The sequence below is a fragment of the Sander lucioperca genome, chromosome 17, assembly GCF_008315115.2.
Source record: "Sander lucioperca isolate FBNREF2018 chromosome 17, SLUC_FBN_1.2, whole genome shotgun sequence".
Lineage (NCBI taxonomy): Eukaryota > Metazoa > Chordata > Actinopteri > Perciformes > Percidae > Sander > Sander lucioperca.
This window is the reverse complement of record NC_050189.1, coordinates 10,442,941-10,463,266: the sequence shown is the minus strand read 5'-3', so window position 1 is coordinate 10,463,266 and position 20,326 is coordinate 10,442,941. Positions and strand designations below refer to the sequence as shown.

Sequence of the window (20,326 nt, the reverse complement as noted above, 5' to 3'; positions counted from 1 at the left end):
AACACATTCAGGTATGGTACTGTTTTCTTTTTCTTTTCTTTTTTACATAGGCCTACGTACTGCTGAACCCTGCAAGAAATACAAAGATTAAACTGAGTTTATCCCAAAGATACTTACAAGTGCAACAACAAGAACGCCAGGTCAGCATCGGATTAGCAGGCTTCTGTTTGTCTCGGTTCTCGCCATTCTGAAAACGCAGGTCCGATGTTTACTTGTGTCTGACTCCTCGCTCGGTCAGTCTGCCATTTCCTCTTTCTCTGTTCCTCCAACAATGCTTTCCTAGCTTTCTGCTTCTTTTTTTGACGGCTCAGCCATGACAATAGTGCCGGTTCCTCTATGTGTGCAGTGCCGTGAAGCAATTCGTTACATCGCGAGACCTGATATCACGCGACTTGCCGGCCCAAAGTTGCAAGGGTGGTTTTTCCGCTCACACGTGCTAGGGGGAAGCGAGACGACCACCATTCAACCCGAAAAAAGTCATATAACCATTCCAATGACTCCGTAGCTGTTCAGTTAAGGTAAATAAAGCTAAAAAAAAACTGCATAGTTCCCCTTTAAAGACTCAGAGTTGTCAGAGAAACAACATAATTTAATGGTATGTTCGATTAGTTGGTAAATTAGTGGTGCATTCAATGTTATTGTAAAATACCCTTTTATCATCTAGTGGTTCTTCTTTTTGTCGTATAACTGCAATTGACTAGAAAAATAAGTTTTGTTATAAGTAATTGTTATTATATTCTTAATAAAACAAAAAGATTTGACCATATGGCCTTAGCAATACACAAGTCGTGCTCTTTATTTTAAAGTATTGATTCAGGCACCGTTAAGGCACCTACACCATTTTATAAGTTTAATTGTTTTAGGACCTGTATCAGAAAAAAAAAAAAAAAACATCAGGGTCCTCCACTAGACACCAGTCCTATAATGTGAATGAGGAAATCAGTGAATTGTTTCCCGACTCTGACATCTGCCGTTTTTTGTTTTGTTTTTAATGTTGTGATATACGTAGATCTTAAATTTCATTCATAATGGTCATAAAAAGGTCTGCAGAAAACCTGCAGAAACCCTGTATTGTGACAACATTTGTTGGTTTTGTGAGCTAATGACTGCTTTCTATTGGAGCCAAAGTTGTGGTTCTAGGAGTCCAGAGTTTATTCTGCTGTCTACGTAAATTGTGCCTGTGGCCTCCAAAGATTGCGGACAAGTGAGAGCTCATCTTGGATTAGGTAATTAATTATTCTTTTTTGTGCCTGTTTTCCAGATTAGGAAAACACATTTGCTTTTTTTCTCCTTGTTTTCTTAACTGCCCATATTGTTCACCTTCACCTCAAATGTTAAGGAGGTTTTTAGCGTTTTTCATGTCCCAAAAAAAGTGTTATTCAAATCTTACAATTACCTTTGAGAGAAGCAAAGAGATGAAAGTATTACAGACAGAATTTAATAACAGTTTAATCTTTATTGTTTCGGCATGAATTATTTCATATTATATGATTCAACACAGCCAAACTCTCGTGTGCTTTACTCTGCTGCTTCTTTTCCCTGTAAAAAACACAGAAATGGTTTGTGTGAGTTTGAATAAGCGATAAGGGGACAATAATTGTGATCTGTTAATTTTATAGTATTTAAACCTAATGCTTTATAAGGTGAATATAATACTGTAAAGAATCTGCTCTAACATATCGACAGATATACATCAAAGAATAATTGCTTTGTTGGTTATTTTTCACTAAACTGAGGTATGTATTTACCTTGCCAGAGTCACGGCTCTTTGCCCTCAGCTTGTTGACCTGGGACTCTGCGATGTCAGCGCGCTCCTCAGCCTCCTCCAGCTCATGCTGAACCTTTCTGCACTTGGACAGATGAGTGTTGGCCTGCTCCTCCTGAAATACAAGACACAGAAAAAAATGTTCAAAAAGATCCATAGTACTACTGTACATTAAAATAACTACGATATATTGTCAAACTTTCAGTGTTGAAAATGTATGTTTTGTCCTTACCGCCTCCTCAGCCTGCCTCTTGTAGGCCTTGACCTTCAGCTGCAATTTGTCAACCAGATCCTGCAGCCTGCCAACGTTTTTCTTGTCCTCCTCAGTCTGTAATAGGCAATACAAATGTGCATGTGTATTTTTAATGGTAAATATATTAGATCATTGTTGTACTGTACATGGTAGCTATCAAAGTGACTGTACCTGATAGGTGAGCTCCTTCACCCTCCTCTCATATTTGCGGACACCCTTAATGGCATCTGCTCCGCGTCTCTGCTCAGCCTCAACCTCTGCCTCCAGTTCACGCACCTTCAAAACCAAGACAATAAGTATCCGTCTTTCTTTTCCAAAAGTCTTGCTTCAGTTGTGCAAATTCTTACGTGACTTTCATACCCTGGACTCAAGTTTCTGGAGCTGCTTCTTGCCACCCTTCATGGCCAGGTTCTCAGCCTCATCCAGGCGGTGCTGCAGGTCCTTAACAGCAACCTCCAGGTTCTTCTTCATCCTCTCCAGGTGAGCGCTGGTATCCTGCTCCTTCTTCAGCTCCTCAGCCATCATAGCAGCCTAGAAGAGACAGCATACAATGTTAATGAGAAATATCTTGAACATATTGGCGTGAAAGGAAGAACAAATGAAATGTAAACCTACATCAGTGATGGCCTTCTTGGCCTTGTCCTCTGCATTTCTGGCTTCCTGAACAGTGTCATCCACTTCACTCTGGACCTGGACCAGGTCAGACTCAAGCTTCTTCTTGGAGTTCAGAAGGCTTGTGTTCTAAAAGACAAAAAAAAGGCACTTTAGTCATTACATGCCTGATTTTCACGTTATTTAATTGTCATTAGATTTTTGAATTGAAGAAATAATTGGGCTTGTTCACCTGAGAGTGCAGAAGTCCAACACGCTCACTGGCATCCACCAGCTCCTGCTCAGCAACTTTGCGACCTCTCTCTGTCTGTTCCAGAGCAGCTCTAAGTTCCTCGATTTCAGCTACCATCAGACCGTTCCTGCGATCCACCATAGCAGCTTGTTCCTTGAAGTCTTCCTGTGCTCTGACAGCATCATCAAGGTGCAGTTGTGCATCCTAGTGATATAACATCAGGAAAATATTCACATGAATGCCAAAATATACCTGCACTGACCATAGTCCGTGCAACAACTCTTTGTCTAACAATACCTTCAGCTGCGCCTGCACATTCCTCAGCTGCTTCTGGGACTCAGCAGCCTGGCGATTGGCGTGGCTCAGCTGAATCTCCATCTCATTCAGGTCTCCCTCCATCTTCTTCTTGATTCTCAGGGCATCGTTTCTGCTCCTGACCTCAGAATCCAGAGTGCTCTGCATGGAGTCAATCACCCTCTGGCTGTTCCTCTTGATCTGCTCCATCTCCTCATCTTTCTCTGCCAGCTTCCTGTCCACCTCACCCTTAATCTGGTTGAGCTCCAGCTGGACACGCAGGATCTTAGACTCTTCGTGTTCCAGAGTTCCCTAATGATATCAAAGAATTAAATATTAATCTTTGCCTTTAAACCTTTTTTTGTATATTTGTCTATGATTAAGATTTTTTTTCAGAAGATTTCCCCGAGAAAAAAGTACCTCAGCCTCTTCAAGAGCCGTCTGGATCTCAGCCTTCTCGGTCTCCACCTGCTTCTTGGACTTCTCCAGCTCATGGATGCTCTTGCCAGTCTCACCAATCTGTTCAGTCAGATCTGAGATCTCCTCTGTAGAGAGATACATTTTATATTGTTAAGCCTTACAATGTAAAATAAAAACACTTTATTCTAACACAATTGAATACAATGTAAGAAATACAAGTGATGAATACAATGTAGCTGTTACATAAAGTAGAACTGACGTTGCAGGTTCTTGTTTTCCCGCTTCATGGTCTCCAGCTGATCCAGAGATTCCTCATAAGAGTTCTTCATCTTGAACAGCTCAGTGCTGAGAGAACGAGCCTCCTTCTGTGCTCCCTCGAGCTCGGCCTGACCCTCCTCGTACTTCTGTTTCCACTCTGCCAACACCTGAATAACATAATTAATACAGTTCAGTTGGTTGTGTAGCAATATGGGGACAAATAAATAAATATATATATATTTAATTGTTTGTATGGCTTGGCCACACAAAGTAAACAATGCTACCTTGTCAAAGTTCCTCTGCTTCTTGTCCAGGTTGGCAGCCAGCCCATTGGCCCTCTCCACATCAATCATGAGGTCCTCCACCTCACTCTGGAGCCTCTGTTTGGTTTTCTCAAGAGAAGCACACTTGGAGTTCACTGCCTCAATCTGCTCCTCAGCCTCCTGAAGACGCTGAGCCAGCTTTTTCCTGTTTGAAAAAGATAAGATACAAAATTATTACACAGTCTCAGAACCTATAGATTAATATAAGAAAGCACTGCTTTAAAGATACAGTAGGTAAGCCTCAGTCATATTTGCTGAAACTGACCCTATGTTCCAGTAGAACTACATGAAGCAGGTAATTTAAAAAAAAAATCTGGCTCCTCTGGCACCACCTACAGCCTGTAGTGCGATTTGCAAAAATTCACAGCTCCCTGTTCAGATGCTCCAATCAGGGCCAGGTGGGTTGTCTAACTGCGTGTCAATCACTGCTCAGTCACATCATTTCATAGCTTCCTCCCCTCCCCCTTCCCCGCGCACGAGCTGCAGATAGGTTTCCTCCCCTTCCCCCCTCTTCACAAGCGCTCTATCGTGCACAGCTCTCCCTTGTGGGGGGAGGGGCTTAGGGGACCATTTGGGCTTTAGCGGAAAGGGGGAAGGGACTGAGAAGTTGTCGATGTTCACATTTTTTGGCTAAGTCCTGGATCTTCACAATCCTACCTACAGCACCTTTAATCTAAAATGTTATTTTCGTAATAAGATACTAAATACAAACAATTGAAAACCTGTTTAGAACATTTGTTTAAATATTGTTAAAGTACTGTATTTGAGTTATGCTAAAATGCTACACTTCTGAACTGGCCATTGAATTGTTTGAATGTTACTCACTTGGATTCCTCAAGCTCCTCAGTGCGCTGGATAGCATCAGTTTCATACTTAGTTCTCCACTGAGCCACCTCACTGTTGGCCTTGGACATTCCACGCTGCAGCTCAGCCTTGGCCTCCTGCTCCTCCTCAAACTGCTCCCTCAGCAGATCACAGTCATGGCGGGCTGATTGCAGTCCATGGGCAAGAGCATTCTTGGCCTGGTGTAAGAAATATGATTGAATTTACAAAATCCCTTAATCCCAAACTAATAATACCAATACACACTCACTTAACGGTTTCTTACCTTAACCTCCTCTTCAATCTGTCTCTTCAGCTCCTCAATCTGCTGTGTGAATGCCTGTTTGCCTCTGGTCAGCTGGGAGACAAGAGCTTCTTTCTCTTCAATTTGACGGCTGAACTCACCTTGTGTGAAAGATGTCATGATACGTTAGTTTTTGTCATGTTTCTTAATAATATACACAGCAGATCATTCAGTTTAAGAGTTTTAGATACCATTTTCTGTCAGGAGACGTGCTTTCTGTCCATTTGAGTCATTGATTTGACGGACATTTTCATCATTCTTGGTCTTCAGTTCGCTGAGTTGGTCCTCTAGAGTACGGCACATCTTTTCAAGATTTCCCTAATGAGTAAATATAGATGAGATCAGTGATCAGATTTCATTTATAATATTTATTACATTATTTACTATGCTGATTTAGTTAATAAAATAGCATGTAACGCATTGTGTACCTTTGCTTTAGCAACGGCCTCCATATTGCTGGAGAGGTCATCAATCTCCATCTTGTATTCACTCTTTTCCTTCTCAAGCTTCTGCTTTACACGCTGGAGGTTGTCGATCTGCTCTCCCAGCTCAGCAACGCTGTCGGCCTGCTTCTTGCGAAGAGCAGCAGCGGTGGCTTCATGCTGCAGAGTGGACTCCTCAAGATCGCGACGGAGCTTCTGGAACTCGGCTTCACGCTTCTTGTTCATCTCAATCTGAGCAGCAGTGGCACCGCCGGCCTCCTCCAGCCTCTCACTGATCTCCTCAAGTTCCCTGGAGAGGTCAGCTCTCTGCTTCTCAACCTTGGCACGAGCTGCACGCTCAGCCTCAATCTCCTCCTCCAGTTCCTCAATACGAGCCTGTTGAATATAGATGTGATGTCTTTCAGTAAACTTTCACTTTTAATACACAAAATTGGGAACACAATGCAGAACTGTTCCGTGTAATGTGATATGTCACCTGGAGCTCCTTGATCTTCTTCTGAAGCTGAGCACCCAGTGACTGCTCATCTTCAATCTTGCTAAGGAGCTGACTGATTTCAAAGTCCTTCCTGTGAGAATTATAGATAAAGTACATAGACTTCATGCAGTTGACCACAATTTTTAAAGAATGGTTGTAGAAATTCAAAAATGGCGTTACTTTTTGATCTTCTCATCAGACTGCTGCTTGTCATTCTCAAGATCCATTATGGATTCCTGGGCCAGTTTCAGATCACCCTCGAGCTTTCTCTTGGCTCTCTCAAGGTCCATACGGAGCTTCTTCTCTTGCTCCAGAGAACCCTCAAGCTAAGAAATAAGATGAGTTTTTAACCATCACATTCAAGAAGAATGCTCTTGCGCTGCCAATCCAAGAGACTTTGTAAACTTACATCATCCACTTGCTGCTCAAGCTTGGTCTTGGCCTTGGTCAGAGTGTTGACTTTGTCTTCCTCTGCCTGCAGGTCATCAAGAGTCTGCTGATGAGCCTCCTGAAGGGCTTTCTTTTCCTTGGTCAGCTTAGCAATGCTCTCATCTTGAGAGGCCATCTCCTCAGTCAGGTTCTTAACCTAAGTGTGCAAGAAAAATCTTGTCTTTAAACTGTCATCATTATAATCTTACTTCATCTGTTGGACAGATTATTATTTACCAACCTTGTTCTCTGTGGCATGTTTCTCTTTTTCCACTTTGGCCAAGGTAAGCTCCAGGTCATCAATATCCTTCTTGAGCTCAGAGCATTCATCCTCCAGCTTTCTCTTCTTGGCAGTGAGCTCAGCATTGATTTCCTCTTCATCCTCCAGTCTCTCGGTTGTCTCTTTGAGTTTGGCCTCGAGCTGAATCTTACTCTTGATAAGTCCCTCACATCTCTCTTCAGCATCATTCAGATTCTCTGATTCCTAGTTAATTTTCCAAAGATTGATGTTAGCGCATTAACATTAAAGGTCCCATGGCATGAAAATGTCACTTTCTGAGTTTTTTTTAACGTTAATATGAGTTCCCCCAGCCTGCCTATGGTCCCCCAGTGGCTAGAAATGGCGATAGGTGTAAACCGAGCCCTGGGTATCCTGCTCCGCCTTTGAGAAAATGAAAGCTCAAGATAGGCCAATCTGGAATCTTCCCTTTATGTTGTCATAAGGGGAAAGGTTACCTCCTCTTTCTCTGCTTTACCCGCCACCCACAGCTGCCCAGAGAATTTGGCCTGCCCATGAGAAAATAGAGCTACAACCGTGGCCAAAAGCTGGTCAAGGCCACACCCCCACCCTCCACCTTGCCCCGCCTCTCTCCTCCTAAATAGCATTTAAAGCTACAGACACAGAAATGGCACGTCCTAAGGAAAGCTCATTGTGGGACTGGTTCTAGTGGCTGTAATTCTGCACCAAGGCTGAATTTCGAGAAAGAGACTTTTTATACAGTGTTAGGGGACCACTAAGGCCTATATAAAAGCATCCAAAAAGCAGCATGTCATAGGACCTTTAAAAAACATGAAAAAGCAGAACTGTCCGTTTGTGTGTACTTACAGATGCTACTTGCAGCTGCAGATCATTCTTCTCCTGCAGAAGGGACACCATCTTCTGCTCCAGTTCCTTCTTCTTGGCCAGGGCAGCAGCCAAGTCAGTTTTCATCTTATCATAGTTCTCCTTCATAGCTGCCAGCTCCTTCTCAGTTTCAGCACTCTTCAGCAGAGGCTTGATCTTGTAGTACACCTTCATCCATGGCCAGTGTTTGACATTCATGAATGAGCGGACATTGTACTGGATGGTATATACAGCATCCCTGTTGAAAAGAAGTGGCTGTTAGGGACAAAGTTATTCCTCATTATTCATTCCATGGGTGTGCACTCAAAATTGTTGTTTTCAACATGCCTCCTCTCTGTCATCTTCACAAACTCTGTTCTCATGAGGAAACCACGGCACAAAGCCTGAGTCATGGTGACCAGAGATGCCAGTTTTTCATCTCTCATCTCCTCTAGGACACCCAGCAGACCGGCCTTGAAGAACACCTGATCAAAGAGAAAAGAGAAATTGACTTCATGTCTGCACTATACACTATTCTAAACATTAAACCAGAAATGACTCAGAGAGCATGTACCCCACACAATCATGTGAATGTCTTATATTATTAAGAAACCTTTTTTTTTTAAATCTTCATCAGGATCAGGATATGTAGCAAAATATCGTAGACAGTGAAACACAATTATTCTAAATGGCTGATGGCAGCTGTGCTTTTTTCTAGGAAACTTCAATCCTGTATAGGCACTTTTACTAGTATTTTACTATCACTTGGTGCACAAGACAAAATGTAACCTGCTTTATCAATGGCCACATGGTGGCACAATTTCTCTATTTCTATCCTTTACTCGTTCAGCAGCCTATTTTCCCATTACAATACATACAATTGTGTAAGACTTTTTTAAGATACTCTTTTTGTTTAACAGACAAAATGCACTGACCATCATTGGAAAGTACCACTAAAGTATATTAATGTAATCAAGGGGCTTACCTTGGTGTGTCCGAATTTGTACTCATCATGATTAACATCAATTGACCCAAGCAGCTTCTCTGAAGCCTTCTTGTTGTCAATGAACTGGCCCTCGGGGATGACACTGGCATTCAGCACCTTGTACCTTTTTATGAGAGTTAATGGTCAGTGTGAGCATTTTCTTTTAATTATCTATCAAAGTTATTTAAATATCCATTGCTACCTCTGCTTGAAGTCAGCATAGAGAATTCTGCTGGGGAAACCTTTTCTGCAGATTCTGATACCCTCCAGCACACCGTTACACCTGAGCTGGTGGATGACCAGGAAGTTCTCCATCAGACCTGTAAAAAATACATTTCTTAATAATTACTTCCTTGAATAAATAGTTAGGGTCTAAAATTAAGTAAACCATACCAACAAAACAAATCAGTCCTCAAAGAATCTCTTGAGATGAAGTTTTCTATGTACCTGGAGTCTTTGACTCATTGGGAATCAGGCAACGCACAAAGTGAGGATGGGTGCTCCTCAAGTTAGTCATCAGCTTGCCCAGGTTCTCCTGTAGATCCAGAATGGTGAGTTATATCATGCACATAACTGAGTTTGAGCATACATTGAGATACTGTATTTGAGATAAGTTTGCAATGTTAAACCTTACCCTAAACTGTGAAGACACAGTCTGCATAGAACCACCCTTCTTCTTGCCACCCTTCTTTCCACCACCAGTTTCTGTAAATGTTTTTAAATATACATGTTATGTTAGAATGTGACATATAATTTACATGAGCACATGCTACAGTTAGTTACAAAATATACAGTATAACCTTAAAATGTGTTTTAGTCTACTGTAGTTACTATCATACCCTCAACGACGGGAGGATACAGAACAGCCAGCAGTTTCACTGGGGATTTCTGGTACAGCTGAACGACAGAGTCATTCAGTGGATCCTTGTTCTTGTCCAGCCAGCCAGTGATGTTGTAGTCCACAGTACCGGCGTAATGCACCATGGAGAAGTGGGCCTCAATCTTGCCCTTGGCGGGCTTAGGCTTCTCAAATGCTTTGTTTTTGCCAAGATGCTGGTCATACAGCTTGTTCTTGAAGGATGTGTCTGTGGCCTTGGGGAACATGCACTCCTCTTCGAGGATGGAGAAGATTCCCATGGGCTTGGAAAAAGTGTGAAGAAGTATGTCATTAAGTGATACATTAAGTCAAATTAAGAACAATTAGATATAATTACCAAATTAAGTGATTACCTTTTCAATGAGCTCAATGCAAGCAGCCAAGTCCATGCCAAAGTCAATGAAATCCCAGATAATACCCTCCTTCTTGTACTCCTCTTGCTCCAGGACAAACATAGTGTGGTTGAAGAACTGTTGCAGTTTCTCATTGGTGAAGTTGATGCACAGCTGTTCCAAGGTGTTGAACTGTGATGGAACAAATAATTAGTATAATATCTCGCAGGGCAATAAGAATGATTCTGTCATGAAAAGTATCAGCCTCTGAATTGTTTGAAATGACGCTTACGTCAAAGATTTCAAAGCCAGCGATATCCAGGACACCAATGTAGAACTGTCTAGCTTGTTTAGTTTCCAAACTCTGGTTGATACGGAGGACCATCCACAAGAACATCCTCTCATAGATAGACTTGGCCAGGGCAGGCACTGCGTTCATCACCTGAATAAAAACAAGGATGTGAGTTGTTTAAAATCAACCGTCAACCATCTTGTAAAACGATGGAATACTGGTATTTTAACAAAAGAATCAAAAATTTAAAAAAAAGTCAAAATATAATACATATAAATTAAACATAAGTGATACCAGTTCATCTCAATTACCTGAGGTACAGTCTGTCCCTTGGTGACATACTCATTTCCGACCTTCACTCTGGGATAGCACAGAGCCTTGAGCATGTCAGCAGAGTTCAGACCCAGCAAGTAAGCAACCTTGTCAGCCTCTGAAAATAGTTCCGAGATTTCCATCATGATATGAACAGAAACCAGTGTGATTAAGAACTGTATTACTGTTTTCCCCCAAGCTATTCACTCTGAGCTGGCATTAAATACTCACCCTCTGTGCCATCAGGCTCAGCCTGCTCCTCACGCTGCTTCTGCTTGAACTTCATGTTACCATGGTGGAGGATAGCACCAGTCATCCTGTAGATGCTCACCTTCTCTTCACCAGTGAAGCCCAGGATATCAATGGCATTCTGAGTTCAAAAGAGGTCCACACAAACATAATCACTTTAGAAAAATGCACTTAAAAGAGCAGTTTTGATGTGGATATATTCAAATATTTGAAAGTAAAAATCACTCACATCAGTGGCTTCCAGCTCAGCTTTGTCATCAATGCTGGCCACAGTGATCTGACCCATGCTACACATGGGGAAGTCATAGGGGTTGGTTGTGATGAGTGCCATATCTGGAGATCAAAAAAAGGGTGAACGCGTCAGAACATTGGTTTCATATGAAAACAGGTTAAACAATGTGAATCCTCTCAATCTTCTTACCAAGCAGCTCAGGGATGTGGCCGGTCATCATCTGGAAGAAGATGTGGTAGCCTCTTTCATCAGAAAGCTGGTATGTCACTCTTGACTTCTCCAGCAGATCTACAAACATTGTTCATAAATTACAGTCTGACCAATTCTCAATTCCAGTCGTTTGTATGTACTATGAGTATTATTACTTACATGTCTCAATATCAGCACTAGCCAGTTTGCCAGTTGTGCCGAAATGGATTCTGATGAATTTACCCTGTTTGGAACAAAGGATTTTTAATGTCCCTCCACATTGGCAATCTGTAACAAGACCTCTTTCATGTGTAGTAATTGTTCCATACTCACAAAACGAGAAGAGTTGTCATTCCTAATAGTTTTGGCGTTACCATAGGCCTCCAGCAGGGGATTGGCAGCAATAATCTGATCCTCCAGTGACCCCTATAATCCAGGTTTAGAATTACAGTCAGAAAATGACTTTATTTTTCCCCCTTGAAAAATATTCTATAGAGGAAGAAGCCTAAATTGTAATCATACAGTAAGATACCTTTGATGTGTCCTTCTTTGGTCCACCAACTGCGATTGTTGCAAAGTACTGGATGACACGCTTGGTGTTCACAGTCTTTCCAGCACCAGATTCTCCACTAGGTATAGACATAGACTTTTAAGAATTTGATCAAGATATTTGACTATGTTAAACAAAGTCAACAAATGTAAATGTAACAAACTTACGTGATCAAGACAGACTGGTTCTCCCTATCTGTAAATAAAAAACAAAATAATGTAATAATAATTAAGTTTTACTGCAACAGAAACCCCTTTATACTGATACATTCTGCATTGTTTTGGTAATGACTTACCAGTAAGCATGAACTGAAAAGCGTTGTCAGAGACAGAGAAGATGTGGGGTGGAGCCTCCATACGCTTCTTGCCTCTATAGGCACTTACACATTCAGCATCGTACACTGGGAGCCACTTGTAGGGGTTCACGGTGGCACAGAACAACCCAGAGTAGGTCTGAAAGTGATCATAGAGATTTAACAGTTAACTCCATGTTTCCTACAAGTTTAGCAATTCACAATAGTTCTTTTCTCATTAGGCAGATTGTCTTACGTAGATCATCCATGCTGCATAACGCTCTTTGAGGTTATACAGCACAGAGGCTTCATTGAGATGGGTCATCATGGCCATGTCCTCAATCTTGTCATACTTGGGAGGGTTCATTGGAAAGATTTCAGCTTCTTTCACTGTCCTCTCCTGCAACAAGACATCAGACACAATGAGAACTAATCATATTGAATTCCCAGTTGACTCTGACTTCATGATACTAACCTCCTTAGTGTCCAGGACTTCGACGGTGACTTTGCCACCATCTTTCTTGAGGATTTTTGCCTTCAAGTACAGCTCCTTGGCATCGGCCACGTAGCAGGCACTCTTGGCATCAAATGGTGCACTTTGAGCCTCAATTCTCTCCTTTTCTGGCTTACGAAGGTAAATGGCAGCTTTGCCATAAATGGCCATCTCCGCATCCGTACTCATGGTGGCGGTTTACTTCTGTGAAGTAATTACAAATAAGAGTAATCATATATATACTGTATATATATATATATATATATATATATATATATATAGCCCAGAATTATAGAGTCCAATGAAATAATTAACATATACCTATCAAATTGAGTTCTGGGCATCATCACAAGTCAGTAAATCAAACAATAGCAATCTTAGAATGATGGTTTCTGTTCATATCGTTGAACAGTTCCTAAATGCCTGGTGTTGTACTAAACATCAACAATATAGCAATACCAAAATATTTTTACATTATTACAAGAGTCCTTTAGCTTAGTTACGTTGCTCTATAATTTACACACAACATCTGTTGCATGTCTCTCCGTCCAGGGAGAGAGATTCATACTCAGTTTCTCTTCCTGAGGTTTCTTCCGTTTTCCCCCGTTCATATTGAAGGTCTGAGGACAGAGAGTGTTGTATGCTGTACAGATTGTAAAGCCCCTTCAGACAAATTTGTGATATTAGGTTATATAAATAAAACTGACTTGACTTCACTTGGCTGATTGTTGTTACAATTAACACTGTTCATCATTTTGAGTTTCGTCCTGATTGGATGCAAAACACCTAAGGTCACGGATTAAACACACAAATACTTAAACCTACATTGTGTAATTGCTTTTGTTGATTCTTAGCAAAAAAAACTTTGTTCTTTCACAAATATGTGTTCATTCATGAGTAATTACTTCCACCAACTAATCAAAGTATTCTCGTGAGCGTAGAATCTGTCATTTAGAATCATTGAGAATACATACAAGCGAGTCGCTCAAATGGCGGCAACCATGTTGTGCCTCCATCTTTAAAATACGTTAGCCAAGGAGGGACATACCTCCGCATTTCGCGCTTTTACCCTCAGTGGCACTGTGACAAATGCCAGCCGGGAGATTACTTGCGACTGCCGGCAGATTTGAAAGCCTATTGAAGATGGAGGATCACGCCTATTCTCGAGGACATGTAACGGAGTCGCCAAGGAAGCAAAAAATAGAATTAAAACGACAGACAAAGCAACAAAACCAAAGTTAATATTGGAGTGTAAACAATGGAGATACTTGAGCTAATTTCGGGTTCGGCCACCGTAGGAGTTAAAACGCGATCGGAATGGGAGGGGCTAGAAAGTAATATTCAGTTGGTTGTGGTATACAATTTCACTGCTAGATGGGAGAAATTCTTACACAATGTAGCCTTAAAATAAAAGTTGTACATACCTTATCCTTTCCCCTTGTGAAAAGAATGTTGCACGCCACAATCCTATTGAAAATATCATGGGTTAGTCAGTGCAGGAAAACACCTCAAATTAATAGAAAATTTTGTTGACACATATTACATTGTAGAGATAAGTTAAAAATATATATATATATCTAAATGTCATCTTGTGTCAAAGATGCACAGAGTGCATTGAATACATACAGTCATTCTTACATGATATTATATTTTGTAAACTAATTTCCAAAATGAGAAATACATCTAAATGGTATGATGCATAGTAGTAGACCACCTCACCACAAGCTGGAACTTCACTGGTCTTCCACCACACTGTCTAAGGCACCCACATGGACCCTTTATATTCAGTCTGGTGTGCTAACAAAGCAAAGGTTGAAGCAGACTTACATGCCAATTATGGGAAGGGTGACAGCTGAGTCGTGAAGCATTTTTTGCTGGTTCTATTTTTGGGAGAATCCCTACCCTAAGTAAGCAGCTTTTGAGTTCTTTTACAACATTCACATATACATATTTAATTTTTTGAATTAAAGATTATAATATGAAATGGTGGTGCTGACTCATTTTAAGATGAAGATTACCTTTAAAATGTTTGATGATTGATAATTGATTGATTGACATTCTTTAATTTGAGACTATGTTGTGGGATTTTAAATTTATATGAGAAATTTAAAGTTTGTTATCTAACAGACAGCAAATGCATCAAAGGTAGATGAACGTTGACATTATGGTCTTAAATTATTTTGTGCTTGCGCTTGTTTGGTAATTTCTTGACTCCTAATAAACCTGCTTCCGCTGAGGTGACAACATGACATCACGAATTCACGTAAACATACACGCCCACTTTCTTAAGCCAAGTGACTTGTTATCTGTACGCATTTTGAGCTATCCGCGTGTATGTCTATGCTGTATACAGCGGACGTAAACATACACGCCACTTGCCGTGTTATCACGAGAAAGCGTCGGTTGAGTTTAGGAAACGTGAACGCAGGTTGGGTTTAGCAAAAGAATAACCTGTTAGGTTTAAGAAAAGAAGAAAGCGACGGTTGAGTTTAGGAAATGTGACACGCGGGACACGATCCCCGGTCTCCTGGGTGAAAGTCCTGTGTTTTACTCATCCCCCACTCCGACCAACCTCCCTACGCAAATTTTCGCCCTCTCATACTACTCGCTACGGCGTCAATTGACACGCAATCGCAAGGTAATGTAAGTCAATGATGATGAACACGCTAAAAGCCAGTATGCGTCTTGATAAAATGCCAATAATGGCATACAAATTGGTGTGTCATACATACGCCACTTCATGAGATCAGTGTGGAGGTGAGTAGAGATAACAAGATGAGATTAGTTTTCATATAGATTAGAGCAACAGTGGTTTTGGTACTTGTTTTGACATGATGTGATGTTGGGCTTAGTTTTCCAAGCTATTGGCAATCTTTACTGAAAATGCAAGACAAAAGAGCAAAAAATGACTTTTTACACTTGCCTCTTTTAAGTCATGTGAATTGGATTATTATGGGGATTATTATGGCAATATTTAGTGTGCTTAAGTACACATACCCAGATATGACTTACTATGTAATATTTCTAATCACTAAGTAAGCAACATTTTTGTTAAATGTAATTATATTTTTACAATTGCACATTTATTATTGCCTTTTCTAAACTAATTTAACATGATTTTACAGAAATGTCAATGTCTCCTGAAATGTAATTCAATTCATTCAGGCTGAATGTCTTTTTAAAGGAGATTCAGTCTACATTATAGAATGATTAGAATTAAGCAGTCAGAGTGAGCCAGTTGTCAGTTAACTTGGGGTGCAATGTAGAGCATAAGCTATCTTCTGTGAGCCACATTTGTTAGGGGCCCCTCTTGTCAAGATCCATCTTGTAATTTAGTGGACTATGGATATGCAGCTATAATTAATTGAAAATATGTTTGTCTGTTCTGGGAATGATCAAAATGCCCAAAAATAATTTTCAAAATGTAATTTTCACACAAATGTACAATTTACACAAGCTACTGTACTGTTAGACGAGAGAGAAACAAAGTAGTAAAAATAGTTAGGGCACATCAAGTGTAAGGTACTGTACAGTGAAAATCTCAATTTCATTGAATAGGATGTTCACAAAATGTTTTGTGTAATAAAATCTCACACGCACGCACGCACACACACACACAGTTTCAAACAATGATTAAAATCTTTCAGGTATGGACTCCTACAATGCTTCTTAGTCCTGTTTTTCATCAAATGTTTAAGATTATTTGATGTTCAGATGACTGTTTGCCCACTAAGGTGGTTGCAGTGAGCACACAGCTGATCGATGTCTCACAGCAAAGCACTCCCCCTTCCAGAGTTCACCTCACTTGGTCAGATGTCAGAGCCATGCTATTTAGGCTACTTTGAAAGAAAAAAAACGATCAAAGCTACTATTTTGACCTTTTAATAACACAGTCTTAACTGACAAAATTAGCTAATTAAAATATGTGGTGGCTCCTAGTTGTTTACCTCTAAGGGGAAAAAAACAAAAGAGATGTATTATCTGCTCATCTTGTACAATGCTTGGCCAGCGTTGAGAGCAATCCGTTTTGTAATAATCTTAATGTTTGTTTTTACGAGTTCTTTTAATACCTCGCCTAACATTTTGTGTGCTGCATTGTGCCAACTCAATGTAATTAGATATGTGTCAAAGTCCTGAGAAGGAAGAGAGGTCAGAGGACGCCTGGTGTTGTGGGCGCGGACATTTGAAGGACAAGGCAGTTGTTGAAGCTTCTGAAAAATGCCAGTCTGCTGGCTAGATAAAGGGGAACTATGGAGTTTTTTTTGCTTAATTCACCGTAACTGAACAGCTTCGGAGTCATTGGAATGGTTATATGACTTTTTTCGGGTTGAATGGTGGTCGTCTCGCTTCCCCCTAGCGCCTGCGAGCGGAAAAAACACCATTGCAACTTTTGGCCGGCGAGCCGCGTGATATGAGGTCTCGTGATGTAACGAATTGCTTTAGGCACTGCACACATACACGCCCCCATCCAGGAACTGGCTGGTAGCGATGGAGTTTTTCACACTATCGTCATGGCTGAGCCGGCAAAAAAGAAGCAGAAAGCTAGGAAAGCATTGTTGGAGGAACAGAGAAAGAGGAAACGGCAAACTGACTGAGCAAGTTTTTACACAGTGTTGCCAAATATCTATTCCGAAGCTGTAGGGGGAGCTCTATAGAGAAACCTACGAGCAAAAAGCGAGAAAACAGCAAAGAAATTGCCAAAACTGCATAGCGCCCCTTTAAAGTACCAAAACAAAGGAGATGTATTATCTGCTCATCTTGTACAACGCTCGGCCAGCGTTGAGAGCAAGCCCATGAAATCAATCAGTTTTGTATAATCTTGATGTTTGTTTGGTTTTACGAGTTCTTTGAATACCTCGCCTAACATTTTGTGTGCTGCATTGAGCCAACTCAATGTAATTATATATGTGTCAAAGTCCTGAGAAGGTGTTGTGGGGGTGGACATTTGAAGGACACGGCAGTTGTTGAAGCTTCTGAACAATGCCAGTCTGCTGGCTAGTTACAGTACAAGAGTGAGATAGCATGATGTGAAAACATTTAGACCATTCATGGTTTAACCTATTAATGTCCACAAAAAAAGACCATAAAAGGGACAGCTCACAGAATTGCAGTAGGCCTTTAATATGAGTGGATAAAGTCAAATTGAATAGCGGCACAATTTGAGCCATAACTCAAGTCAAGAGTCTCCTACACTTCAGCCAAACAGTACAAGACATGGCAGATTGCCAGCCAGTGCTTGGACATGTGTATGCCCGTTATATAATACGCATAGGTTTTTGTACCTAGCTGTAAGTAATTAATTTAATAGCCTACATAACAGTAATACAGGTATATAGACATTGACTGTATAGTAAATTAAACATTTGAATTTGAATGCAGGACATAACTCTCACACACATCTCTCAGCCACTTTCTGACCCTAAACACCGCAGGAATCAGCGTCGTCTGAGCCTTGTTCACATGATTGCATTCTGTGAAACCCGGAGCCACAGTTTGCGACACTTCTGTACTTGTTTCATGTAATCAAAATGAACCTCTGTCACTTTGTAAGAGCTGAACCGATAATTGCATATTCAAAGGAAACTAATGATTTTTAAGGCTGTTTAAGTACTCTTTAAAAACGATATAATCTTCTTTGTCATGTTCATCAATGAAGATAGCCTGAATAAACTGAAGTCTATAATTTTAAAACGTTTAGAGTCATCAATGTTTTATTAGACTCAGTAGCAGTGTCCTTGCTGTCTGTGAGGTGGATGCAATTATCATAAGGGGTTCATGCATTATTCGTCAGAATTCATTGTTGCTTCCCGAGTGGATGCCAATGCATGGCAGGGATGCAAAACTCGGCACATTTCTTTTTTTTAAACATTTTTTTGGGTCTGTATTACCGTGTGTAGGATAGCTGAAGATGTGAAAGGGGAGAGAGAGAGAGAGAGAGAGAGAGAGAGAGAGAGAGAGAGAGAGGAGGAACGACATGCAGCAAGTGCGCTGCGACAAGGAATGAGCCTTTCCGTACGTTCATGGACATCGGAAAAACATTTTTCCGAGTGAAAACGTCATCATTCACGTCCCTTCCTGTGTGAATCAGAGGTGGGAAACTCGGGCCAGATTTTGCTAACCGAGTTTCCCAGTTGGTGACGCGTTGTTGACAACTGACGTTTGATGTAGGCGACTTTGGTTCACTGAACATATTTCAATGACAATAAACTGCTTATTGTGGACAAACGCCTCTGCTGAGAAACATACACAGACATAACATGTTTCCAATCATTCATAAATAGGCCTATGTATAAAAAAAACAACAACACCTTATCCATGTCCTTTCCCATTCGTTGTCCTGCAGATAACACAAACACCTGACGATGTGCTGTTTGTATGCTAGCATAAGAAAACAGCAGCAAATTATTGTGGCCTCCATGTTTTCACCAGGTTTTCACACACCTGATGCTCTAGGCTACGGCCAACAGTTGGTGGCAGTCATGCAACAAGTTGTTATGCCAAACGCCAATATAACAGAAGAAGAAGAACACGCATCCCGACATGTGAACGCTGGTAGTCGGAAAAACAACGTAATCAAGGGGGCGGTCCCTGTTCCGAGGTGGCATGAACGCGCCGTTAATGCATGGGGTGCACGCTCTACCAGGTGAGCTATCCAGGCGCCCCACCTGACGGACATGTCTCCTAACGAAATGTCGCTCCCCACCATAATCCCACAATTCTCATTGAAATAGGCTACTTTACTAGCTTTGTAGTTAATTAAACAGGCACGCCACCTATCCCTCCACTGCATCTGTCTGTCCCCTTCCATGACTGTCTTGGCGCAATTAACTGAATCGGAGTTGCTGCGCAAAAACGAAACCAAAACAATACCCTGCCCCTGGTTTCGTTGTAAAATAATAGATACCCCGGCTGCAGTGAGACGCAGTCTATGACAAATTTTAATTATTAACGCCGTTTTTATTATTTCTTTCATTATTGTGAGTCTGTTGCTAACAGGCTTTTATTTTGTAAAAGTCTGTGCTGACTGCTGCCGCGCTTACAGGAACGGGAAAAGAAAAGAATGGGCGGATAAACAAACCAACAAACATGGAGAAGGGTAAAGAACTTTAACATGGCCATTTTCATTTTAAAGTTCTTCCAGACAGCCATTCGACAGAACCAAAGTTATTTGTAACCACTGCAAAGCTGAATTTTCTTATCACCGGAGTACTTCCAGTCTGAAATATCACCTAAATGCAATACACACCGTTGATACCAGCAAATCATTCAACAAAACAAACAGTGGCGCGAGGCTTCGGCAGACTACATTAGATGCAGCGTGTGGGAGAAGTATAGGTAAACAAAGGCAAGACAAGCTAACGATAGTTACGTATTGTAACTCCAGATTCTATGAGTATAGGCATAGCCCTCTAAGAGCTATTGCTATTGGGTTTATCCCTTTGTGCATGCGCAGTCGTAAAGATTTTCTTTTGCGCCCTGTGCCCCGCACGGGCCTCTCTTACGTCCGCAGATAATGTATATTACAGTGGCGCGACCAGAGATCTGCTCCCAACATCAGCGTTTTTCTTCAGTCAATGTTGGTGAAGCAGGTGGCCCGAATCTTAGAGGGCTGTGCCTATACTCATAGAATCTGGAGTTACAATACGTAACTGTCGTTCTATTTCGTATAGGCTTCGCCCTCTAAGAGCTATTGCTATTGGGTTAAGGGCGAAGCTGACGTAGTCAATGCCACCTGCGACACAAGGTCCACAAGCAGAACATAGACTAATTCAACTTCCTATTTCCACTGAA

General features: G+C 41.1%; 1 protein-coding gene across 2 annotated transcripts; it reads right to left on the bottom strand.

Annotated features, from left to right (window-relative positions):
* Window positions 1-1,438: 1,438 nt before the first annotated feature.
* Window positions 1,439-17,956, bottom strand: LOC116053172 (myosin heavy chain, fast skeletal muscle-like). Of its 2 annotated transcripts, XM_031304138.2 has the most exons (40): window positions 17,946-17,956; window positions 12,518-12,736; window positions 12,299-12,442; window positions 12,046-12,202; window positions 11,918-11,945; window positions 11,733-11,829; window positions 11,534-11,626; window positions 11,381-11,444; window positions 11,201-11,299; window positions 11,009-11,112; window positions 10,762-10,900; window positions 10,530-10,648; window positions 10,219-10,368; window positions 9,948-10,118; window positions 9,557-9,857; window positions 9,352-9,422; window positions 9,165-9,252; window positions 8,920-9,037; window positions 8,718-8,841; window positions 8,081-8,217; window positions 7,736-7,991; window positions 6,872-7,114; window positions 6,611-6,787; window positions 6,382-6,527; window positions 6,202-6,292; window positions 5,712-6,101; window positions 5,475-5,601; window positions 5,266-5,384; window positions 4,983-5,179; window positions 4,119-4,302; window positions 3,836-4,001; window positions 3,577-3,701; window positions 3,160-3,468; window positions 2,863-3,066; window positions 2,634-2,759; window positions 2,379-2,549; window positions 2,190-2,294; window positions 1,998-2,093; window positions 1,749-1,880; window positions 1,519-1,539 (listed from the first exon to the last, which is right to left on the bottom strand). In XM_031304138.2, exons 2-40 carry the CDS (start codon window positions 12,722-12,724, stop codon window positions 1,519-1,521), a joined length of 5,796 nt encoding a protein of 1,931 aa, XP_031159998.1. In that variant the 5' UTR covers window positions 12,725-12,736; window positions 17,946-17,956. The 2 variants fall into 2 exon arrangements, with proteins under 2 accessions (XP_035849710.1, XP_031159998.1); XM_035993817.1 differs by lacking the exon at window positions 17,946-17,956 and having other exon boundaries at window positions 1,439-1,539; window positions 12,518-12,724.
* Between the last annotated feature and the right edge of the window lie 2,370 nt (window positions 17,957-20,326).